At 41.2% G+C, this 25,925-nt stretch overlaps 2 protein-coding genes across 3 annotated transcripts; both read right to left on the bottom strand.

Moving 5' to 3' along the window:
* Window positions 1–4,997: 4,997 nt before the first annotated feature.
* Window positions 4,998–9,207, bottom strand: otpa (orthopedia homeobox a). 2 transcript variants are annotated; one of them, XM_070850893.1, is made up of 3 exons: window positions 9,132–9,207; window positions 8,231–8,637; window positions 4,998–5,810 (listed from the first exon to the last, which is right to left on the bottom strand). In XM_070850893.1, the coding sequence occupies exons 1-3, from the start codon at window positions 9,205–9,207 to the stop codon at window positions 5,298–5,300; spliced, it is 996 nt and encodes a 331-aa protein (XP_070706994.1). In that variant the 3' UTR covers window positions 4,998–5,297. The 2 variants fall into 2 exon arrangements, with proteins under 2 accessions (XP_070706994.1, XP_070706995.1); XM_070850894.1 differs by having other exon boundaries at window positions 9,171–9,207.
* A 5,004-nt stretch (window positions 9,208–14,211) lies between these two features.
* On the bottom strand, window positions 14,212–25,526 carry tbca (tubulin cofactor a). The gene is made up of 4 exons (XM_070850598.1): window positions 25,399–25,526; window positions 19,648–19,753; window positions 17,179–17,265; window positions 14,212–15,025 (listed from the first exon to the last, which is right to left on the bottom strand). The coding sequence occupies exons 1-4, from the start codon at window positions 25,449–25,451 to the stop codon at window positions 14,945–14,947; spliced, it is 327 nt and encodes a 108-aa protein (XP_070706699.1). The 5' UTR covers window positions 25,452–25,526; the 3' UTR covers window positions 14,212–14,944.
* Between the last annotated feature and the right edge of the window lie 399 nt (window positions 25,527–25,925).

Genomic DNA, 25,925 nt, shown 5'->3' with positions numbered 1-25,925 from the left:
TCATAACGTGGATGTGAAGCCCCACCAACATACCTCAAACCCCTGAAAAACCCCAAAGATAAGATTTTTTTTTTTTTTCTATTAATAATGTGACCCAAACTGACCTCAGGGATCCATCTCTCCTTTTCCCATTGGGCGACTTAAGGACACATATTGGAAACATGAACTTTGAAAGCCCAGGTGATGAAAGTTTAGGATTTAGGAGAGTTTAAGATCGTATTAGTATTATAACTATTACTAGTATTTTTTACAGCCTGCTTTAACACACTGCTGACATGCCCACATCTGAATTAAATTGTTAAATTGAGTGAGCGCTCATTCCTCCTCACCACTTGTCCCTGGACATGTTTCTGTTTTCCCCATGTGTGTTTTTCTTTAACTTAACCAGGCCAGTGTAGCATTAAGGCACAAACTATCCCGGGTTTGTTTGTGTCATTAGGTTACAGTTTACGTCTCGTGCAGGAAGGATTTAAGTAAAACACACATTTAGTTCAGTTATCTTTTATTAAGCTGCAGGTAAAATGTTCATTCCTTTGTTTGTACTCACCTTTTGTTTGTTCTGGCTCACCATGTGGAGTCCTGTTTGGAGAGGAGGCCGGCCCAGCACTTCCCCAATTTATGGTGTTGGTGATGTCAGAGTGACATCATTGGGTCGGACCAAGTGGAGGGTTTTTTTTTTCTTTCTGACAAATGTTTGTTGGTATTAACATGCATAAATTGTTGTTTTCGCTTGTTTAGCTTGTGGGGAAATGGTTAAGAAACGTCTAGAGGTTTGTAGTGTGTGTGCTGTGATTTTTATTTGCAGATTTGTTGCATTCACAGTACAGACTGTGTCACCATGTTACCAAATGGTAGAGCTGAAGTGAGCCAAGGTGGGAATTGAATGGCCTATATAAAGAGCAGGTACTTGGATGCTGGGGGGGAGAGGTTGTACTGCCACAGTATAATAGTTCTTTTTTTTTTTTTTTTTTTTTTTTGATTAGCTACAGTTTAGTTTTGAAATTATGTTTCTTTGTAAATATTTTTTGTATTGTTTTGTAATTTAAATTTAACTTCATGGAGCACTGTAAAATAAAATCATCTCTTTTGCACTCAAGAAGTCTGCTGAGTCTAGCTTAGCTTAGCATAAAGACTGGAAACGGGTGGAAACAGCTAGCTTGGCTCTGCACAAAGGTAACAAAATCTGCACACCAGCATCTCCAAAGCTAATAGACATGCTATCGCTCTCTTTGTTCTGAGTGTAAAAACAACAAGCTGTGGTGCGTTATGTTATTTTATGATATGTTTGAGATTATTATTCTGTTTCTGGTTTTTAAGGGGTCATGTACAGTAAGTCATGGGTTCTTTGTCATTACATAAGGGTTTTTTTTTACAGATTAAATGGACACAACATATCAATTATTGAGCTTTAATGGTGCTGATAGCCATATGTTTACCTTTGGACAGAGCCAGGCAGCTGTTTCTCTCTGTTTCCAGTCTAAACTGCCCTGACTTCATTGTTAAAGGACAGGTATGAGAGTGCCATCAGTTTTCTATATAACTCAGCAGAAAAACAATTATTATGTCACTATTTTAGGATAATTTGCAAGTAATTGTTTTTATTTTTAATGCATCAGTGTGATGCATATCCATAAATAGAAATACACTCAGACATCTCCTTATCATACACAAATATAGACATGTGAAATATAAACACAGTGACCACATGCACACCTATACATGCATACGAGCACACACACAAATTGTCTCTCTCACACACACACACACACACACACACACACAGGAAAATTAATGAGCTCTCATTCATAATCCAGGATAGAGAGAGCCATATTCACCCTTGGATGGTTTATTGACTGATTTCATTTATTTGTGTGGAATAAATAGGAGGTAAACATTGGCTCGCTCTCACATTTTCCACGACACACTCGCTGCACAGCATTCTGGGAGAAATGATCCCACCAACAGCAGGGTCACTGATTGGCTACCTCGTCAGTGTGTGACAAATTACCCGATGAGAAATAGGTTACCCATTTCCACAAACTAATTAACCTGGGTGATAGTGAAACAAATTATTACATTTATGTAATATTATTTCACATCTGTCGCCAGACTGCAAAAATCTTCATCCCCGTGCTTCCCCGCCTCCTGATTGTCTCTTCTTTGTGATTATAAACACATCCAGACATCAGACATACTGTATGCATGCATCACATAGTAGAACCTGAAGGATCTTGGTATTTTCTTGAATTTCTCTTCAGTATTCAAATAAATGCTGCTAAAAAAAAATGTGTATCTTTGATTCCCATGTATAGAATAATATAAAATATAGAATAACGCCTTGGGAACATGACGGGTGTATCTGTGATGGGATACTTGAGTGGCCTTTTGATTCTCACTCGTCAAACAAGTTTAATCTCCTGGTTTAAGCCTGACTTTCCTACGTTCCTGTTCCCGTAAACTGTCTCCAGCTGCTAAAGTTGATGCTCCAGTTTTCCTCGATCACCCACCAAACATCTATCAACACCAGTGTAGAATAATTGTACAGTCCTACATGCCATTTGATCTTTCTTGACCAAAAACCTCCCCTCTGTCAATTAGAATACACATAGAAAAGAAAACATGTACAAACTCCCCTAAAGACACTCAAACAGCTGCTGACAATATTCTTGAAACTGATTCAAATTAACCCTGTCGAATCATTAATGTCGTGAGCTGTTGGGGTAAAATCCAGTACGCTTGGATTAACAAATTAAATTACCTGAGCATCAAAGTTCATTCTTCATATTTGGGAACAGCATCTGTAACAAAATAATAATATAATCTTTCTTTATCCAGAGCTGAACTGAGCTTTCATAGGACCGAATACATTTTCTCATAAAGACCAGAAGAGGCTGTGCTGGTATCTAAACCTGGTCCCATGTGGATCCGGCCTGAGAGGAAGAACTCAACAAGAGAACTGTGCTGAAATAGTTGCATCTGAAGCACAAGAGAGCTTTCATGCCTGTTCTTGGCTTCATGTCTGAATCCTCAGTCATTTACTGTTGATATTTATCAAAAGATAAAAGGTCTTTTATCAAACGTAGGATTCATTATTGTATAAAGCCTGGAAAGCTGATCATACAGAATCCCTCAAGAATTTTAAATATCCTGAAAATCATGATTTCACGTGATTAAATGTCGGCGTTCACATTAAGTCCCTGAATTTTCATCTTGTTTCTATATTAAGCTGGATGGGATTGTTATTTTGTGTTTTCGGCCAAGAGATCCTAAAATGAGGAACAGCACCTCCAGCCCTCTGCTAGTCTGCTTGTCACTTTGGTCCTTGCTGGGATTGAGTTTGACACCTCTGGTCTTTCCTGGATTATTAATTGGAAATTGAGCGTTTTTGTGTGGAGACGTTCCTTGATGACTTTCTGTGTGGTTACTGTTGGAGGAGACTTCTGTCCACCTAAAGATGTTGGGTCAGTTTCTTAGTTATGTGTGGATAAAATCTGGTCCCCTCCTTTCATACAGGAGCTGCTAAATGTGCAGCTCGTCCGGGTGCTGACACACCGATGATCTCTTCACTGTTTCAAACTGGACCGGCTAACCCTGCACCCAGAGGCAGAGGTGGAAGACGGCTCGTAAGATAAGCAATGCTGCAGCCTGAAACTACTCCACTGCAAGTAGAAGTCATGCTTTCAAAATTAGAAATGAAAGTCTGTAAGCATTTTCAGCAAACTGATACTTAAAGTATCAAAAGTAAAAGTATGCATAATGTAAAATAACAATGTTATTATGTATTGTATAATATTTTATGTAATACAGGATCATTATTATTTATGCTTTAATGTTTAAGCAGCATTTTAATGTTGTATCTTATTGAGGTTGGCTTCATTTTCACTACTTTATATAATGTTGGCTTGTTTAATCGTTAATTTTATAAACTGCTCTCGTGTTTTTGTATGTAAAAATGTACATCTGCAAAGTAGCAGCTATCAAATAAATGTTGCAGAGTAAAAACTACAGTATTTCCTCCTGTAACATAAAAAACAAAAACAAAGCAGAGGTTTGTATTTCTGACTGAGAACAAAATACTTTTACTGCTTAAATGTCCCTTCAGTGTCAGGGCATGATGTTAAAGGCCGAACAGGTACAACTGAAGGTGATTTGTGATTTTAGGTTGAATTGGAGACATGAAGGAGCTGCATCCGTGTGTCGGGTTAAATTAAAGCTGCGTCCAATTTCTTTTTTTTTTTTTTATCCAATAGAAAGCATGCATTCTCCAAATTTGTTGGTTTGCAGGTTGAGGACACTCTATAGCATCTAAAGTTAAATAAACCATTTAAAAACACCCTAAAATAGTGCCTGACCACAGGGCTGTTTTCACAGGAGCGATGCCTTCATGTCTTAAACTAGAGCCCTTTAATCTGCTTCAAGAAAGGAGGGCTGATTCATCATGTGGCATAATTGAAAATGATTTTTATTTGATCATTTACATTGAATTGATATAAACATGTCCATGAAACAAAATGGTTGAAACATTTAAGAAAGTCATATTTGATAATAAGCACAGACATACTTTTGGAAACTCAAGTTATCACAAACTGACCAAATGGGAACAAGAGTGCTTCCGCTACACAAAACATCCTATATAACAGATTATAGTTAAGTCAGTTCTCATGTCTTAATTTATAGTAGTTCCCTTATTTTTTTGCCTTGGACAGCACATGCAGTCAAGTCCTCTTCCACGGTGTCCTGATTCCTGTCAAATCAGTTCCTCCTCTCCTTCTGGTCAATCGTTCATGTTCTTTTAAACCTCCAGGTGCCTTGTTTCTGCACTGTGCATCCCTTTGGCCCTTCGCAGTTGCATGCTGTGCAGCAAGTGGGGGGGAAAAAACAGGGAATCTGTAACCTAGTTTTTGTGTTTTTCAAAGTATCCACAGAATCTGTCTTCGAAAACCGTCAGTCAGCCAAGTGTCACTGTGAGCCCTGCCAGGGCTGCATGTGCCAAATAAATAAATACAGAACAAATAAGTTAATTTAAATAGACAAATAAATAGTTGTCATAGGCTACATGCGAAATAATAAACTGTAGCTTAAAACAGAACGAGTCCTATGCTTGATAAAGGCCAACAGGCCTGATAAATAGCTTCAGTTTTCCCTCTTGTTTGTGATTTGGGAGGAAAAAATGCCACGTGTACAGCTGAGGGATTTGTTATTTGAAGAAGTATCCTGGTTGTATTTTTCCCGGTGCACCATCTGGATGGACTGGATGGATAAGAAGAAGAAAAGCTCTTCGCGGTGGCCCCTTGTTACTAGGTGAAACTCATGGATACTGTGTGCTCCAGCGCTTTGCGGCGCAGCGAGGCGATGCTTGTCCCTCTCCAGACGTCACTGTCCGGGGAACTACACAGCTGAGGCGAGCCGGTCACGTTGGTGGGGCCCGACAGGGTCATCCCGGGGAACGTGGGCTGGTAGAGGTGTGACTGAAGCCCGGAGCCGTTGGACGACATGTTGGATAGACCCATGGAGTTGGGCGGCGGCCCGGCGCCGAGGCTACACTGAGACAGGGACTGCGCCATGGCCTGCTGGCGGCCCAGGGCGGGCGGTAGCTGCAGTTGAGACACGCCGGGCATCCCCGCCGTGGCCCAGCGGGTGTCGTTGGCGTGGAAGGAGCAGAGGCTGTCGCCCATGGCCGCTGCTGCTGCCGCGGCGGACGGGAACTGAGGCAGGCCGTGGTGCGTCGGCAGGAGGGTCCCCGGAGCCCGGAACACGTTGGTGGTCTTCTTGCGCTTCTTCCACTTGGCGCGTCTGTTCTGAAACCAGACCTGCAGACAGAGACGTGGTGGGTTAGGAGGAGCAGGTGGACTGGCTGCTGGCGCACTGACAGGCCGCGTTATCAGAGCACATAAAAAGGTTATGACATCAGTCTGCGATCGTCATGATGATGGAACAACCAACAATAAATCCGCGGCAGGAAAACTCTGATTTATGTTGTTTCCATGATCTTATCAGCAGCAGCGACGTGCCATCAATTCACAGTGTTCAGGTTTGTGCGTGAACCTTCCCAGTTAATGAAAATAAATAAATAACACACATTACATTTAGTCTATTTTCATTATTCTCCCCATCTGCATCCTAAACTCTTAAAAAAAACGTCTGTAAAAGTTTGGACAGATTATTTTGAATTCAAAAATAGTGGCAATGTTTCGAAATTGAGGGTAAATTGTGGACATTTTGGCTGCATTTTCCTAAAAAAAATATCACAGAGCTCATCCATATTTTAATATTTTCAGATGCAGATATTATATTATTCATTTATAACACCTTTCATTTGGTGCAAAATCCAACATTTCTAACAGCATGATGTCCCTCCCTGCTCTGGGAGGCGCAGCTGAAACACTCGCTCTCAGATGATGAAGATAATGTTATTGCTGCGACAAACGGACTTTACTCCGGGAGTCCTTGGGCTCCTGTAGGTTTGCTTTGTGCTCGGGCGTCTGATGATTAATGCGAAGATTTGCTTGAGAAAGTGGCTGCGCAGTAATAAGAGCGGGACTATCTCACTCTGCTCCCCACTCGGCGTAGCCAGCCGTGAAATCCGGCCTGAAATGCATTACACCTCAAAGGAAAGAAAACGCAATTTCTCATTCCGTTTAAAAAGACAGAGTGCACCCTCAGCGCGTCCAGCATTGAGAGGTAGCGCGCTGACAGGCCCATCGCTAACCAGGACCAGGACCTGGACCAGGACCAGGACCTGGACCAGGACCTGCTGCACAGCAGATGAGCGTCATTTCACTAATTCTCACTTTATGGAAATAGCGCACAGACTCTGCAATAATAATCATGATTATTGGGGTTTTATTACACACCTGAGCGACCCAAGTGCGTCTGCAATTTCTAGTTAATAAGGCGATAATTCCTAAAGTGTTTAATAAAGTGTTCTGTATTTGTGCAGAGTGCATTATGGGAGAGAAGGAAATCCAGCATTTAGAAATCCGCAGACTTTTGTCAGGACAGACTGATGAAGGTGCAGAATGGGTTTTATCTGAGGATATTAAACAGGCTGCAGTCATTTGGTTCCCTGTGGATTAATTACACACAAACTGTGGGCCAGTTTAGAGGTTTTAGTCCCGTCAGCAGAAACAAAAAGAACAGAATAATAAGAATTCCTGCAAAATAAATAGCTGCGAGGAGACATTTAGTTAAATAGAATAATATAAAATAAATAAAATAACCCATCATGAGGGTGACAGCAGGGTTTGTTGAGGTCGTATAAAGGATGGAAATAATAACTCTAATAACTCCTGTCCTGTTGTATGAAGCACGTGTGTGATCCACAAGGTCGCCGGTCTGAATCCGGGTGAGACTCTCAGTGCTCTTGGGCAAGGCACTCAACACACACACACACACACACACACACACACACACACACACACACACACACACACACACACACACACACACACAGAGAGAGAGAGAGGAACGCCCCAAAAACGTGTGTAGTTTGAGCTTTAATTTAATTCTTACTCACACGTATTATTAAAGTGAGAGTCTGAGAAATAACACGAGCTGACAGTTTTATTTTCTTTCAGCTTTGCTGTCTTTTAATATAAAACAAATGTTGAGGAAGGAAGTCACATTCTGGGACAGCTAGAAATAAAATGTGTGTTTTCTAGATATCTCTTGGTGTTTTTTCGTTGTTGACTTGCGCACAAATTAATTTATTTCTACTAACCGGTTCCATCTATTTAGAATTTAGAAAATGTACTTTTAGCTCTCCAGTAATAATTTTAAAATCTTAACGCCGACGGCTGAAATCAGAACATTTAATTCTACAAGCATGCAAAAAATAAATTGCAATTTTCTTAAAGCAATTTTACTGATTGATTATTGAGAAGAAATAAGCCGCTGAGAAGTGAAGTATTTCAAATGTGCAGGTTAATCTGAATAAATTCAGTGTGGACTATAAATTGAATTGTTTGCTCTCAGAATAAGAAATAAAAAGCTGCTGTTATGATTTAATGTCAGTGAATGTAATTGTCAGTTATTATAATCAGTACGAAATCACGACAGGATTTTTTTATTTTCATTTTTGAGTGTTTGGTGGATTTATTGTGTCCTCGGCTGATGCTGCTTTAGATTTTTATCTGAACTCTACAAATGTCTCCTCTCCACATCTGATCTGCGTCCAGCTTGGCTTCGTTTCCTCCGCTGTTGACTAAAACTACAATCCCAGCAGTCCTACCTGCACTCTGGACTCCGTCAGACCGATCCTCAGCGCCAGCTCCTCCCGCATGAAGATGTCTGGGTAGTGCGTTTTGGCGAAGCTCCTCTCCAGCTCGTTGAGCTGCGCCGGAGTGAAGCGGGTCCGGTGCCGCTTCTGTTTCTGGGTCTGCTGCCCTCCGGACTGGTTTGGGTTGTTGTTGCTGTTCTGCTGCTGCTGCTGCTTCTCCTGCTCTTTGCTGTTGACCTGCACCGGGTTGGATCCTCCGCCGCCGTTGATATCGTCACCCGGGAGCATCGTGGCCCCTTCCACGCCGTCCGGGCCCGGGCCGAGCTCCCCGGAGTGTCCCGGGTCAGGGCCCCCTCCGCCGAGCCTGCACTTCAGAGCCTCCCTGTGGCCCAGGAGCTCCGCCGCGGCATCTTTCATCCCTGCACAGACAAGACCAGCAGGTGAGACTTGGACAGAAAACACTCTCGCTACAGGAGGGGAGAGAGTGGACACGTTAGGCAACTTCAAACTGCACACAAGCAAAACACTCTGCAGGCAAAAGAGAGAATTCATGAGTATCTGAAGCATTCTTTGTACTGCAGCAGAAAACAGAAAAGATAAGCAGCACGTGCATTAAACATCCACTTGGAACTTAAAACACAAATGCAGAAATTAAAAAAAAGAGTGCAGCTCTTTGACAGAGACAACCACAGCATGCACATTACAATCTGCTCCTTAAATACTCTTAATTCAATTCGATCACACCGATATCTTAGAAAATTGTTAAATCAAATTACGCAGTAATATAATAATAATAATCACTTTCCCAATGAATTAAGCGAGTTTGGTTCACTTCAGTCGCATTAAGATAATATAAGAAGCAAATTGACAATTTTCAGAGCTTGATTTAAGATTAGAAGTGCCTCCAGCTTACAGTAGAGTTGAAGACCGGAGTTTGGTGATGATAACTCACCGAGGCGAGCATCCAGGAGGTCGGCATGAGATAGCATTGCGCACCGCTCCAGGGCGAAGTGCTATTCCAAAAAAAATCTCTATGACTTTAACCTATTTAAGAAATATATATAGCCTAAATGAAAGCAAATTCGGTTTGTGGTTAAAAGGGAGGTTCGTTGCATTATAATGTAGTTTAGAGAAATGGGGAGGCGCTTAACAACGGAATGAACCCATGAGCTTCTCCAAACGAGGACCAATCAGAGCTGAAGCCTGAGGTATGTCAGCTTTAGACCCCCAGCACCCCTCCACCACCACCACCACCTCTCCTCCTCCTCCTCCTCCTCCTCCATCCTCTCACATCCACAAGTTCATTCCTCCTCATTCCTGTAATTGGCTTTGATTTCTCCTCCAAATTACATCCAATAAAATAACCTGATTTAATATCTGTGTGAAAAGCTTCGACCCGTTCAAGAGAAATGTTGGATCACCACAATATTTGTTTAATTGTGCATGCTGCTCTGCACCCGTTTTTATAGGAAGCCACTCCAACGAGAATGGGAGTTATTCATATGAGGAGAAACCACATGGCTGCATTAGCAGATCCCACATTGCAGGAATAATGTGCTCCACGCTGCACCTTCAATGTGAACTTGGCTCTATAATATCAAACTGCATTATTATCATTATTATCACTAGTGCTTTCACAGCCTCCGTGATGATATTGTCGACCTCTTTACGACACTAAATGCCTCCTGGAGACCAAGTGAACCTCCTCTAATATCCTTTGATTTCCCAGTCAGCCAAACAACAAACTTTATATAATTCTAACCAGGCTCATTTTCAAGGCTATTAGGCTTTTATGTAATTAGTGCCAAGTCCATACGCCTTTATTGCAAATATCAGAGTAAGATCAGTATAAATTAGTGGTAATTTATAGTGTTTAGGCCCAACTGTCAAGAAGGGAGGGACTTGGTTTAAATGATGTGCGAGCAAATTAATTCGGCGGAAAGTGGAGGGAGTTTAACATGAGCTGTGAAGGCTTTCCTTTCATAAAGGGACACCTGAATAGATGGATAGCCTTACAAACACACAGCCATGTTGACTACACTTGAGCCCTGTTTTTTTAAATGTATAATTTGTCTAAATTAAGCTTATTTATTGCCAATCAGACAGGAAATGTTCTATAAAAATCTACTAAAAAAAAAAAAAGAGCTTCCTTTGTCTCTGCATAAACCTCAATTAGCACTGAGGCTTTTTTTTTTGGGTCACACACACACTCACACACACCAGTCTGCAAAATATTTAAGGACAAAAAAAAAAAAAAAGAATCAGACATGCTTTAGACAGATGTCGGGACGTTTTGAGGGAGCAGGTTTATTTATCATGTGCTGAAAAAGTGGCACAAAGGAGGCGTCCGAGCGTGAACCCGGGGCTCGTTTGGCTTCTTTTCTTCATCCATCCAGGCTCCGATCGCCCCTGCTCATCTTTTATTTGTCTGCAATCTGGTGGCACGACAGAGAGGCAGAGCGGGAGGGATGGATGGATAGATGGATGGAGGGATGGAGGGATGATGGAGGGAAGCAGCGGAGTCGTGTGCGGGAGTCTCTCTCGGACGCACCGAGGATGTGGAGGAGATTTCGCCTGTTTGCGCTCAGGTTTTGCGTCTTTTTTTTTTTTTCTCCACAGGAGGAAGAAGAAGCGCACTTGGAGATATTTCTTGTCCTATCAAGGCTTTTTTTTTCTCTCCTTTGGATTTGAGGTAGACTTTAAGAGCTCTGAGTTTGGAACTAAGCGATGTTAATTCAAAGTGTTCCGGGATAAAGCCCAGCATACATGTGTTTATTTGACTGAATTATAATGACGCACCGCTTCTTGTTGTTCCGACTAATAATTATGTTCAAAATGACTCTTTTTCTTGTAGTTTCTTTTTCTTTGCAGCTTTTCTCGGGCGCGCTGAAAGCCTCTAAGGATAATTCAAACTCATCACACACCGGGATGATGGACTGAGCGCTTCGTTTTACGACTTTTCAATAGCTCAGAGCTTTTATAGCTGTACAAACAGAAGTGAATGACTCCTCTGGTGGCAGCGGGTCATATTTAACCCAAACAACAAGAAAGGCATGATGACTTTCTTTCTTTTACTGTGGAAGGGCCAAAAAAATACCAAAACAAATATTTACTAATTTAATGTTTTAATTTTAACTTTATATTATATATTTAACAACTGAAAACTGATTTTCTTTTTCAAATAAATACGTTTTTGATTGACACTGGCTGCCTGTAATCCGATTTATGGAGCTAGATTAGTTTGTAGAGATTGAATCTTGCACGTTTTCACACTTTATTTGCAGAGAGTGGATAATAGAACATTTTATTTAATGCACTGCAGACTTAAAGCACAAGTTATTATTATTATTATTATTATTATTAGTTTATTTTGTGTATGAATCAATCTGCTGTTTGACAAATTATTCTCACTGGACGTTGTTTTTCCTATTAGATGCAATATATTTAGTTCCACTAATTCAAATGCAGCTTTTCATTAGATGTCAATAGATTGTGTGTGTGTGTGTGTGTGTGTGTGTGTGTGTGTGTGTGTGTGTGTGTGTGTGTGTGTGTGTGTGTGTGTGTGTGTGTGTGTGTGATTGTGAGTGTGTGTGTGTGTTGAAGGTCTTGGCTTTGCTGACTTGATGAGGCTGTAATTAAAGTCAACAAGGACCAGAGCCATAGTTAGCTGGGCCCACATCTCTCCCCGGCACACCAGCACCAACACCTACACGCTCACATCAATCTTATCCGTGATATAAATAAAAATAGACAAATAAATTCTCCCCCTGCGAGTTAATGCGGCGCATCTGAGTGGAAAGTAGACATTTTCACGCGTGGTGGAGATGAGGAGTGACTTTTAATAAAAACAGTAAAATACTGTAAATGTTGTGTTAGGATGGAGGCTCTGGTATGTTTGTGGTCCCAGCTGATGGCGGCAGGCGGGTCTCGAACCCGTGACCTCTCGGTTACAGTACAGGCCCTCCGCACCACCAGGGCCCACCGTGACTTTTTTTTTTTTTTTTCCCCTCCCTCCCCTTCCTCTTCCTGATCCGCCTTTGCAGTCCACTCAATTAGAGATTTCTGAGGAGAAAAACAATCGATCTTCCATCTGCACAAGCCCCAGTTTAACAAATGAGATTCTTGTTTCATGCAGCTGATTTGGTGACAGTCTGAGGGGATTAGGAGTAATAAGTTACTGTGCTCAAGAAAAAGAAGAAGAAGAAGAGGAGGAAGAGGAGGAGGAGGAGGAGGAGGAGGAGGAGGAGGAGGAGATGCAACTCAGCTGAAACCACAGCGGTCTTCTCCAGCGGAAAAAGTTGGACCCCAAAGTTTAGCGGCAGAAATAAGAGGAGGAGGATGGAGAGGAGGGGAGGGGGGGGTCTGCGCATTCGCCTTAGCGGAAAACGCATCTGCCGCAGTGAGCAGGCGGCAATTTACCGCGTCCGCGTCAAAATGAGGACTACATAACTACTACCAAGTGTAACCTGATAATCTGAAACAGCAACATACTTAGATTAACACAACCAGGGCTGGAATAAAGAGTCAGATGTTTAAATAAAGCAAATGTACTTCAGTGTACTTACATGATATAAACAGGCTGTAATATCAATAGATTATTATCACTGATGAATTAACATGTAAGCAGCACTTAAGCTTTGTTTAATTTAGTGTGAATTGTTTTCTATGTGTTCATTATAAATGAATACAATCTTAAGTGTTATGGAGTAAAAAGTACAATATTCTGCTCTGAATTGAAGTGGAAATAAAATGAGTATAATTTGTAGGAACTGGAGTAAATGCAGGCCCACATACCTTCCAGCAGTCTCCTGTTCTATATCATCCCCTCATATCATTAGACTGGAGATGGAGGTTATATACAGTCAGTCTGTTCATTTAGTGCTAATCTAAGGAGGCCTGCACTCCTAATTAACACCAGATATTCTGCTGATCTTGGAAGCAAAGAGGTTGAAGAAGTTGGGTTTGTTTGAGAAACCAGTAGCTTTATTATAATCATGTATTACTTTACTGTAGTTTGAGGTACTTTCACTTTGGAGTATTTCCATTTCAGACTGGTGACAGATGCTGTTGTACTTTTTACTCCACTACATTTATAGGAGACCTTTGAGTTTGCACACAAACAACAACAAAAAAATATCCATCAGATTATAAATTGGAAATGTGTATTTTAATGCTGCTTTCAAGTTCATGCACTAGTATTGAAACATCTATGCGAAAAAGGCCCTTCTGCTGCCTAATGAGTGCTTTTATTTTGATAGTCTAAGTACATTTTGCTGATAATCCTTCCACACGCTTGAATGCAGCATTTCTAAGGCGGCATTTCGCATTGTCCACTGCTGCTGTGGCTCCTTTATGTGATGGGAATACTTCTTATGCAGCTCCACTACAGGTTCAGAGCAGCCGGCAGCCTGCGCGGGTCCCCTGGTCACATAAGCCCAGATGTAGCGCCCCGCCGCCGCATATCATGCCTCAATTAGCGCCGCTGCCCTCTGTGCGGACTCGATTAGGCCGTGATTTATCCGAAAGAAATATAATTATACCTCCAAATAAAATAATCAGCATTGAAGAGCGATTTCCTTAACGAGATGGAGCGGGGTAGATGCCACGGAGTAGCAGCGCCTCATTAAGGCGGTAATGAGACTTTAGGGTGATCCCGATAATTATCGAAATCTGTAAAATAAGGATCAAGTCAAATGTAACCTTAATTTGTCTGGCAATTGAGTTCATTTATTAGTATGACTATTTAGGAAGGACTCTCTCAGCCTTAATACAAGGCGTCGTTATTTTAGGCCATTTGGATAATAGATGTAACTGCTGCAGGGACAGCAGACAGGCTGCTTCATCACTCAGGCCCATCACCAACATTTGTCATTTGACTGACAGGGCCGCACCAAGGGCTCCTGTCTTTATTGTAGGTACCAACATACAATCCATGTCTCTGCTCGGAGAACAGCAGCAGGTGAGTACAACATGCAATTAAGTCCACCAGTGAGTATTTGTGCTGGGGAGATCAGTTTATTATTGATTGAGTCATTTTTCCAAGCGAAACACACCAAATATTCACTTCTTTAGTTTCTTAAATGTGATAATATGCTGCTAAACAAGCTCAGGAAACACGTGATTTTTTTTTTCCTGATGTTTTACAATCAAAAAGATTAACTCAATAATGAAAATAATCTGTCGAGGCGTCTCCGGTTAGTTTTCTGGGATGTATCGCCAAGGGTTAAGAGGCAATAAAGATCCTGCAGCCTTAACCAGCTTGGAAAGATGCAAAAGAAAAGCAAAATTACTTTAGGAAAACTGTCACTTCATTAAAAAAAAGCTGGAGCTCCTACAGTAGCGAAAGCCTTCAAATCAATACAGCAGTGAACCCACACCATTAACAGTGATGGTTATAATTGCAGAGAAGACAAAAGACAAGTGTGTGTGTGTGTGTGTTAAATCAGACTGTGTATTAGTGTGACAAATAAAATCTTAAGAAAAACCCTCCAGTGCTCTACTGTAATAAACTGAACTGTTTTATCGTGTTCTCGTGGGATTTTACACACAGGAGAGGCATGATGAAATGTGGTGGCACGTTAACAGTAAACAGTAGAAATAATTACATCAAGAACAGAGACTTTGAATGGATTCAGTTTGCCTCCACGCTTGCAAACACGGCCTGACGAAAGGAATGGACATTTAGAGCGAGTGAAGCTCACAGTGAGAACAGAAACAGAGCAGAAATCATCCTTCAAGCTTCACCGAGTCCAATATGTTTCTGGCCTCTTTGTACTCCTCTGATTCGCCCAAATCCTCTTCTGTTTCCTGAAAAGACACAAACACACACACACAGTTGTTTTATTGCCACTTTAGAAATAAAATAAATAAATAATAATAAAAAAAAAAACATCTCCTCTGTCAAAAAAATAAGGAATTACAGCTACTTAAAAATAAGTCCTCAACTTTTTTGTGCAACTCTAACATGACTGCATGGTGTCGGTGTCTTTAAATCAAGTTCCTGTGCTGGTGGCTGCAGTGACGGCGCCACTAGTGGACCGAGGAGCGCGTGCATGCTGGACTAAAAAGGTAGAACGCAGGGAGGATGAGTGAGACTGCCTACCACCCAGCTCTGGTGTGACTCACGCCACCAGCTGCCTGATTGCTGCTCAGCATTAATTGAGATGACCCTGGGACATGCACGCTTATGTTTGCTTCTCACCATATCAACTCCTGGAGGTATTAACACACACTGTGGTTGTATGGATTAGGGCTGCCCCCGCCAACCAGTCATTGCATGGTTATGATATAAATGTAATTATTTACATGCATATTTTTTGGGGCATCAGAAATGGTTTTTACTCCAGGATTGGTATAAGTAGCATTGTTAACACATAGCATTGTTAACACTGAGCTGTTTTAAATAAGAGAAGTGCTATATAAGTACTAAGTGAGCCACCTGTCAACAACAATGCTAAAAACTGAACATTAATTCATTTCAACACAGTATAACATCATCCCTCACCCGTCTCCATCAACTTTTCCTTGGCTAGCACCAAAGGCGGGCTAGAATCACACGTTAAACCTTCACTGGTGCTAGCGTACAGATGCTAACACGTGATATATGCATTTACAATCTTCAATCAACAAATAAACATTTCCTTAAAAACACAGAACACTTGCATTTTGTATTTTCAACTTACCAATAAAATCAGTTTTTCTACTATAAAACTGGCAAAATGGATGAAATCAGGCTGCTTTTCGGCTGCGGACTCAATGACGGAGTGTACATCATGTGGACTTCACGGCGTGTTCCTGACTTCCGTGTTGCAAGAGAGAAGCTCCGTGTTGCAACAGACCCAAATGAGGCCAAATGAAAAGGGACAGCTGCCGAATCCAGTTTGAGGTTGGTTTTTTTTCCCCCCTTCGAGTAACCGACCAATGAAAACTTAAGATGCTTTGGTCGACCATTAGGGGCCAGCCTACAGCCATGCTAGCACTTTGATCGAAATGCTAACATCAGAATGCTAACATGCTCACAATAACAATGGTAACATGCTGATGTTAGGCACTAATAATGTTCACCAATTTCACCATTTGAGTTTGTTTTTGAGTTTAGCGTGTTAGCATGCGAACATTTGCTAACTAGCACTAAACACAAAGACGACCTGAGGCTGACAGGAATGTCATATTTGGTCATATACAAAAACTATTTGATGATGATGATGCTAAATGTTAAGTGATCGTCACGGTGATCATAACTCACCCATGAATGTTTGTACCAATTTTATTTTAATCCGGTACATTGGTTGTTGTTTCACTAAGAACAACAAATGAGGAAGAGTCAGAGAACCACCAAAGTCAGCAGGACGCATCCTCTGGGAACCATGAATGTCTGTAAAGCTTTGTGCTAATCCATCCAGTGGATAGTGAGATATTTCAGTCTGGACCACAGCGGTGGACCGATGGCACTGCCATCCCTAAAGCTTTGTTGTAAGCGTGGCTAATAAAAATGGCATTCTGAGAGATTTGTGTTAATAAAGACAATAATATGCAGGAACTGTGTCTCTGTCAGCTTGTTTTAGTATTTCTGCCCCCTACCGGATGAAATTATTAGTTAATGCAGCATTACTTAAAACTTTTAACCAGTTAAATGACGAGCAATGCAGACTTTCTTCTACTTACGCCTTAGCCCGGGGACTAGTTCATGTGTACACACAGCTTCTGATGGCAGGGAAAACCAATTCTATGTGAGATACAACCTGAGGTTTAGGCTAATTTAATGAAAAAATGTTGTTTTTGTCACCATGCGTCTATAATGTCCCACAAATACAATTATACCATGTAGCTTTCCAACAAGGCCGTAAATTAGTCACAGTAATAGCAAAATAAAAAATGGATTTCAAGTTTAATCAGTGCAGTTTTGTCCTGGTGTGAGATCAACAAGGTTTTTTTATGGTTACACTCCAAGTGTTACTTACTAATAACTGCAGCAGATCTGCGTGAGCTATGGTCAGGCGACGGTGGCAGTCTGGGATCATCATCCTGGACTCCTGCAACACCTCCATCTGAAACCACAGAGACCACACGGGTGCCATCAGCATCTTTCTATTAATTGGACTTACCCCTGCAACTTTTTCATTACCTGCGTTCACAAAAAAACCCCAACAAGAAACACATTTTCGAACAAGTATTGAGCATTGATTTAAACAGCTAGATACAGGCATATTCATTCGCTGCATTTTGCTGTAACCTTGTTCCTGTGCAGGGTGTCCCACATATACTCTGCTGTGGTTAACATCTCCCAACAAGCCAGCAGTATGAAAAATGTTATTGAGTTATCGATCCGGCAGGGAGTTGGGCAGCAGGGGACCACCTCAATCTGACTGCACACCTGGATAAATGAAGAAACCCTGAGCCGAGGGCACTGTGATCAGGCGTAAAGAGGTATTACTGCGCCTGGAGTGAAAATGTGTTAAAGCCTGGGGAACTTTTACAGCCGCGGCTAATGTGGAATTCCCCCAGCTGGCACCCTAAAGAGCAGAGAAGAGTTGGCTAACGCTGTCAGACACACTCACTCATGACAGATGCTTCCTCACCTAGCCCTCTGTCGAGCTGGAAAGTCAAAACATGGCACCGTTACACACATGTACATTTCACGGCTGTGCACACTAACAGACACTCAGATGAACTCATACGCAGCCAGGCTGGCGGGCTAACTGACACGCTGAAAGACAGTAGACAACTAGTCGGGTTGGTTGCCATCTAGATGTGACAAGGTGAGCCAGACTAAGCAAAGGAGTGCTGAAATGGAGAAAAGTCATGGTGCCCTCCCAGTGCAGTGGAATGATCCCATCAATGCTGGATAAAGATGACACTTACAGCGTATTGATTCCATTAAAATAAAAACCTCTAATCCATCCTGCCTCAGACCTTTCATCTCCAACCATAATCCATCTGGCCTCCCAATCTCCCCATTTAATACCAGCCAAGCCGGCTGCTCAGCCTGAGCCGCTGCCCCACGAACGAACAAACAAAACACACAGAGAATTTTAATGTTACCAGTAAACATAATCAGAAGTGGTGTCTGCTCTGCAGTTCCTGCCTGCTTGGCACATGTGGAAGCAAAATCTGATTTAAGGAAGTATGGAGCAGTACTGGTGGACCATGCCCACACATTTTGGTGCTGTCCACTGAGGCTTTTTTTGGGGTTTTAAATTTGGAGGCATGTCTAAAAGGTCTGTGTAGAACAGATATCCACTTGCTTGAAAATATTTATGTCTTAAAGGAGAAAAAAAATGAAGTAATTCTTTAGCTACTCATAAATACTGTAATAATGTAAAATCCTTACATAAAGTGCAGAAGACTTGTAGCCATGCTAGCAGCACTGTACACAGGCACAGCTGTGCTTTGAGCTAAACGCTAACGTCAACATGCTAACATCCCCACCATAACAATGCGGACATGCTGATGTTTAGCAGGTATGTTTACCATCTTAGATTCAGCGTGTTAGCCTGCTAACATTTGCTAATTAGCACTACACACAGCACAGCTGTGGCTGACAGGAACACAATTAGTTTTTAGATGTTTGGTTATTAAGGCCAGTCAGTTCATTTATAGAGAACATTTAAAGACAACAAATGTTGGCCAAAGTGCTTTGCTGAGAGATTAAATCATAGGATTCATTGATTGATGATTACAATCAAATAAAAACAGACATAAGTAAGAGGATAAGTAAATTAATAAAAGTATAGGATATCTTGATATTTTCTGTCCGGACCAAAGCTACCAACAGATGGACCACCTGCCAGCCATAGAGCCGCCCTGCTAGCATGGCTAAAAACACTGTATGACACGAGACACACCTTTTATTTAACACTCTTCTTAAGATCCCTGTGACATGAACTGCACCTGTGTTAGTTGATGACTCCATCTTAGTCCTCGTGTTATTAAAAATTCTAAATGTTATTGGAAGAAACGTGTAAAAACCCTGCACAAACAGAGAAAAGTCTGTTAAAGAAAGCTAGCAGCAGGCATATATCAGTCCTATATTGTTTTCTGCAGTGCTCGAGCTAGTGACGGAGGGCTGCAGGCAGTGACAGAATGGAGAGGTGGTTAGGGACACTAAATTACCAGCATGTGTCAGTAATTATCAAACTCCACTAAAGTAACATGATATAATTACATCTGCATGAAGCAAATTACAAAATCACTAATGATTCTCCTCTCAAAACCTAATTCTTCATTATCACTGTGGACCGACCTCATTACATGAATGAGGGGGTACTCAAATCACCAATATAGAATTCACTTCCTTACTACAGGAGAGCAAAACCCTGTCAGTAACAACGGGAAAAGTGTCGGTGATAAATGGATAATGCAAAGGGTTTCAAATTAAGACACATAATTGTTGAACAGGATCAAAGAAGCGAAACACAGGACCCACGTACCTGTTTCTTGATGACATAATCGTCTCCTGCCTCTGCCTTCAGGCGCTCAACCTTCTCCTCCTGCTGCTTTGCCTCATTTTTGTACGCAATCTCCTCTTTCGCCAGCCTGCAGAGGAACAAGAACAGGAAGAGAGGAAAAGACAGGTTATAGTTAGAGGCAGTGACACAGTGTTGTTCCATCAAACATGAAACATAAATGCACGGCCTCCCAGACAGATAATATAAGCCGAACCATGAAAAGGCAGGCTGTGATGGTCACCTTTTACAGACAAGGCCATCTATCCTCATTCTCTCCAACGCTCCTCTGACTGAGGGGACACACTGAGATCATCTCCCGCAGGATGGTAAGACACACACCTCAATAACAACCACCGAACGCATCATTCCTCCTCACTGCTGCTACACACAATACTGGAATCCAAGTAGACATCGGCCTTAAATTATGCTTTAGACAACAGATTTTGACCTAAAGCTCCTAAGAGGAGCATCTATTGGTATATCGTAAAAATGGCCCTGAATACCTGAGATAACTGCTTCATGAACATTGTTAATATGAAGCTCATTTGTTGTTCTTGGCCATAAAATATCAGAAAATGGTAAATGTTAACTACTGTTTGCCAAAGCCCAAGGTGACTTCCTTAAATGCCTCGTTTTATCCACATCCCAAATATATTCTGTTTTATGGTCACAGAGGAGAAAAGAAACGAGAAAATATTCACATTTAAGGAGCTGAAATCAGAGAATGTGGACATTTCTTCTTCCAAACTACAAAAATAGGTTGTGATTCATTCATATTCATATAGTTGAGAACTAATTGATTAATCATCTAATAATCGCAGCGTGTTTTAAGCCACATACCTAAAGCATGAACTGAAAAAGCCCTCCTAAAGGCAAGCTAGCTAAAAACGAATAAAGCGAAGTGTACTGGAGAACACAGATACTGTTATATTTGTAGGAATATTTGGGTACATTTTAATCTAATCTATTTTATTAAAGAGTAAATCTAGTATTTTAAATGTAGGCTGCAAATAATTTGCATTTCCATTATTGAATAATCTGCTTATTATTTCTTCAATTGCATGATGCTTATTTGTTATTTGGTACATTTCACCATAAAATGACAGTAAAAATTATAACAATTTCCCAGAACCCCAAGCGGCCCATGTTTAAATGGCTAGATTTGTGCGTACAACAGTTCAAACCCCCAAAATATTCAATTTACAGTCACACATAAGACGAAAGCAGCCTTCAACTTTAGAAACTAGAACCAGAGGCTGTGTAGCATTTTTCATTTGATTTGTCTTAAATGATTTTTGAATGAGACTAGAATTAAATAACTGATTCTAAGAATTGTTGCCAATTTACTTTCTAAGGATCAGCTGATGGATTACTGTAATCTAATGTATAGATAATATCAGATTTTCAGTGCCAGAGCCATTTAGAAAACACTGCTGCCTTAGATTTCATTCTTATTTTCTTCCAAAATATTCAGATGTTCATTTGAAAACGGATCATTTTCAGTCATTTAACGAAGAGCACTTAAACCCTGATTCTTCTTCATCATTCTTACGGTACAGCAAAGTGAATTCTGATTTCATGTCAAATAAACACGTCACATTCATTCACCTTCACTGTTGAGTTCAACCTTTAACTCGCACTGAATCTCTTCTGCGGCCAAACAAACACACAACCTTTTGCTGTCATTGCAAACTGTATCAAGCCTTCCATTTCAGGCCTCATCACTGTGCTTATGTGACTCCTTTATCCACCTCCAACACACACACCCACACACACACACACACACACTACTAGTTCTTTTTAGAGATTAATTGATCATCAATTTAGCCCCTAATTTGGACCAAGTCAGGTGGTAAATGGGCCTCTTTTCCTTGATTGTTAGTGAAAATGGGCCTGAATACATTGATAAATTTTGATTATTTATCAATTACGGGCCAAATGGAACTAAATCTATTAAACAGATTCTGACCCTGATTGGTATAATGGAGTTTGAAAATATCGCTATTGATAATGATTCCCAACTAATAGTCTTTTTCCGGCTGTGCCTGCTTGTCGGAATGACAACACAAATTTAATTTTTCATAAAATCAGCTGTGTGTGCGTAAGTGAGCGATCCTTCATTAATCAGCCACATTACTGGAGACCCTTCCCTCCGCGTTGCACCGCTCCTTGCTTAGCCGAGGAAGCCAACAGCACTCTGTCATATTTTACATCAATTACCACTCATTGTAACACGGTTCCATCAAGAAGCTTTTAAAACAGGCACCATATGCAATAGCAGCTCCTGCCTCCCGCTCTCATGCTTGATGCAGAGTGAGTGATGTCACCTGTTTAGAGTCAAAGAAGGTGGCGAAGAGAGGGGAAAGATGGAGGAAGGACGGCTGGAATAATTTGAATAAAACTGAAGGACAGTCTAATAACAAAATGTCCATTCCTCCCCTTCCAGTCCTGATGTTAATTTCTTATTTCTCCCAGACTTGGAGCGCTGTGTGAACGAGGGGTGGGGTCGTGGCTGGTTTTAAATAGACCTGCCACCTCAGGCTTAATGGAAAAGGCAGCTCTCTGGAAAATAGAAAAAAAGGGAATTAGAGCCAGCCGACACACACATTCGGCCGCCTCCTCTAGCACTGTATTTTTGAGCCACGATGTAGTCTGTGCTGGGACCGGAATGACAAAGGCAAATTACTGTTGTCATTTTATTAAGGGCATCCGCCGCGCTAGGGCAGAAAGGCACTGACTGGAATGTGCAAAAGCCACTGGAAATAGGCCTGGCTAAAAGAGCAGGCAGGTTTCCTCTGAACTCCAATATATATAAAAAGAGAGGAGGGAGTGAGGAAGACACGGGGGGAGAAAAAGCAGACAGAAGAGAAAGAGACCAAACGGGAGGGACACAAGATTGTGAAGAGACAGAAACCTCACAGCTTGATTAAGGATGCACGTCGAGGTAGTACTTTTGGCCTAGAGTAGGCGTGCCGTGGTAGGTCAGCGTTACTGGGGTTAAACCGTGTTCCAGCATGCACTGATTACATTACTTCCCTACAGCCTGCACCGTCGTCCTGTTTCATTTAAAAAACATTTTTTTATAGAAAGAAAACCCCATTTAGTTCATTTTTGGATATCAGCACACACGTTAATCAAATGTAAAAACCCCAATCTGTAAAATTATAAGCATGTTATTACTATTCAGTCCGACAGCGGATGCTATAATTATAAATTGAAAGTGTCCGCTCCGTACAGCTGCAGCAGAGTAGCAGGAGTCAGATTTCACTTATAGCGTAACAAGATTATGGAGAGTGACTGGGTGTCAAAGCGAAAAGCCAAAGAGCTTAGTTGGCAAAATTTCAGATTAAAGCAGAAGCTCTAAAGATCTGGAAGCTATTTTCTTAAATTGTCTGTTGGCAAACGCTCTGAGTGAGTTTGAGTTCCCTTCGGTAAAGAGTTACCTGTGTATACAGGGCTTTTATTGTGAAGGGTAAGAATCTGACAGGCGCCGTCCTTGTCAATGTGGAGTGAAGTAATAAAGTTTGCCATCTTGGTTCAGTCTATTTCATGATGCTCGTAAGTGTAAGTGCAACTCATAACCCCTCGGCTACAGAGCTAACGTTACAGGACACTACAGATACTATAAGCATCACAGACAATTATCTGTTCTTGTAAAATGTCCCGTGTAATCACTTACACCAGTGTTGTCATGAGTTTATTAACTTAATTTCCTCACCACAGCATTCATAGCACGGATAAAGTGGGGTTTAATGTCGTCTGCCTTATGTTCACATGGTATGCTCAACCTCAAACAGCACACTAGTCAGGCACAGTGCTGGCTGGCAAAGTACTTCTATTGTACTGTTGTTTTTCCTACACTGACTGGACACGCCGCTGTGAGATTATCCTCTATGGGAAATCCAGCCACCATCATTACCACCTCGGGGAGCCTGTTAGCAATCTGACCCTCATCAAAACACAATCGATAGCACATTACACTATCACCACTGACAGGAGGGAATTAGAGGTCTGCCTGATCGACGAGAGATCCTCTCAGACCATCACACACGCTACTATACTGAGCCCATTACCCCACCACACCTCATAATATCTAGTGTTTTCTATTCCAGCATGGTAAATCTGCCCATTGTACAAATTTAGACATGGATGCCAACTCTATTATTAGGCTGGCTTAACCTGGATGATGAGCTTGAGAAGTCTTACATCATGTTTTGGCCCAGATGTCGTGTACAAAACAAATTTATTAGAGTCGACATTCTGTTTTCCTATTCCTTTCCTTATTGTACTGTCCTGTAAGAGTCCTTTTTACTATTTCTAATCATTACTGTTCAATCGTTCACTATATCAGGTGTTGGATCGCATCTCCAGCTGAAGCAAACAGTCAATTAATTAATCAGTTGATTGATAATCGACTAAACATAAATTTAGTGTTTCCACCTTTCGCAAATGTGTCATAGTCCTCCAAAGGTTTTTTTGCAGCTATTTAATGACATAAACCACTTACCAATTCCCGAGAGAAACCCTGATCTAGTTTACTGACATTAAAAAAAGGTTGTCACAAAACTATTGTGACGGTATAACAGACTTCAGAGGGTACGTTCATGGCACACCATAAAAAAAACTTGGCTGCTGTTGGGTTTGTGTTTCTGCACAAAGATTAATTATGAAGTCAAAGGAGCATCACTCTGTAACACCACTGTTTTTACAACTACTAATGCTTCACATTCATTTCAGGAGCCACATTCTCCATGTTAATCTTTCATCTATATCATATCAATCCTTTAATTTGAGCTGATCAACCTTATAGTTTTGAATCAAGGTCTTCAGTTTTTGCAGAAAGTAGCTCATGAAATGCTGTGAGAGCCAAATGCATACTGAAGTATTCTTTAGCTGTTATTTCAAAATATCAGATACATAAATAATCAAAAATAAGATAAATGTAAGTATCGGACTCTGTAAAGGCTGAAAGATTTACCAGAAATATTTGTCTGTCTACAGAGATAATAGAACACATTTTTCCACTGGATCACTAAAAACCAATCAAGGATCATCAGCATGATATTTTATAACTTGTATAATATTCCTATGATGGGTTTAGTGACAGTAAACACTAACAGCAGCTGGACATGATGGAGACTTTCCCTTTGTATTGTGTGACATGACTCTTCATAAACCATCAGTTCAGACTAGGAGGAGAATGTTTACAACCACTTTTTAATGAAGAAAACACCATAATATAAAACTACCTATATGGCCTTAGATGCCAGTGACCTCTTACATCAGCAAACATGACGGTTGGAGAAACAAAGCAGGCAAAAGGAGCCAAAAGGCAATTTCATCTTAGCACCATGGCAGCTAACTAGCTAACACCTAGCAACCGCTACACTACACACTAAGCACATGACTACAGTGTACATGAGTACAGTGACCAGGCACTGCCAAGCCAGAAGTGTTAGCTAAGACAAACAAGAATCAAGAGTAGCCACCGCTCACAGAACAAAAGAAAACTGCGTAGCCATTTATACACCGATCACAGGCCGCGCGAAAGCACCGGAGTGACGTTATAAACCTCGCCCACAAACAGCATTCCATGCGCGGCGTGGTTCAATGCCGAGCCCGCATGTCCGCCCGGCTAAGCTAGTTAGCTTGCTAACTTTAGCTTGAGGTAGCTAATATCAGTAGCTTCCTTGGCATGTTAAATCACTTATATATGAATGAAGAGTCTCTTACCTCTTAACGATGCCAGTTTTAATCTTAATTTGCCGTACTCTCGGATCTGCCATGGCTGTGGATGGTGGGTTTTTCTCGGTTGTAGCTGCGGTGTGGCTAACTGTGCGAGCGGGTGGAAGTCAGTGCTGACAAGCTGCTCGCAGATAAATCGATCTGTTGAAGCGGATGATTATCGAGCGCCTGGATCGCAGCGTCAGGTCCAGGAGGATGAAACACTTTGGGGAGTGAGATCTGGTCCTGATGGCTACATTTAAGCACAACTTGTCCTGCAATTACATTCAAAGAGTGCGAAAACCACATTAAACTATGAAAATAAATCGACCTCATTCACTCAAGTCAGGTGTTTTAACACAAAGCACCACAGTTTGATCTCTATAAGGATAAAATCATATGGAGGGTTGTGGTCTTGTGACCAGTGTTCAGCTGTTCTGGACATGCAAGTTGCATAATCTATAATTTTAAGTCTTTATTATTAATATCATAGAGAAAATATACCTTGTCTTTATTTCTCACTGACAAGATTAAAA

The sequence above is a fragment of the Pempheris klunzingeri genome, chromosome 19, assembly GCF_042242105.1.
Source record: "Pempheris klunzingeri isolate RE-2024b chromosome 19, fPemKlu1.hap1, whole genome shotgun sequence".
Lineage (NCBI taxonomy): Eukaryota > Metazoa > Chordata > Actinopteri > Acropomatiformes > Pempheridae > Pempheris > Pempheris klunzingeri.
The sequence above is the reverse complement of the archived record's forward strand: the minus strand, read 5'-3'. Positions and strand labels throughout refer to the sequence as shown.

Excerpts from the sequence above, each read along its gene's own strand:
- otpa (XM_070850893.1), bottom strand. The coding sequence starts at position 9,207 with ATGCTATCTCATGCCGACCTCCTGGATGCTCGCCTCGGTGAGTTATCA. Across the intron at positions 8,638-9,131 it reads CTCCGGTCTTCAACTCTACT|GGATGAAAGATGCCGCGGCG; the intron begins GTAAGCTGGAGG and ends TTGTCTGTGCAG. Across the intron at positions 5,811-8,230 it reads TGACGGAGTCCAGAGTGCAG|GTCTGGTTTCAGAACAGACG; the intron begins GTAGGACTGCTG and ends CTCTGTCTGCAG.
- tbca (XM_070850598.1), bottom strand. The coding sequence starts at position 25,451 with ATGGCAGATCCGAGAGTACGGCAAATTAAGATTAAAACTGGCATCGTT. Across the intron at positions 19,754-25,398 it reads AAAACTGGCATCGTTAAGAG|GCTGGCGAAAGAGGAGATTG; the intron begins GTAAGAGACTCT and ends GTTCCTCTGCAG. Across the intron at positions 15,026-17,178 it reads CAGATCTGCTGCAGTTATTA|GAAACAGAAGAGGATTTGGG; the intron begins GTAAGTAACACT and ends GTGTCTTTTCAG.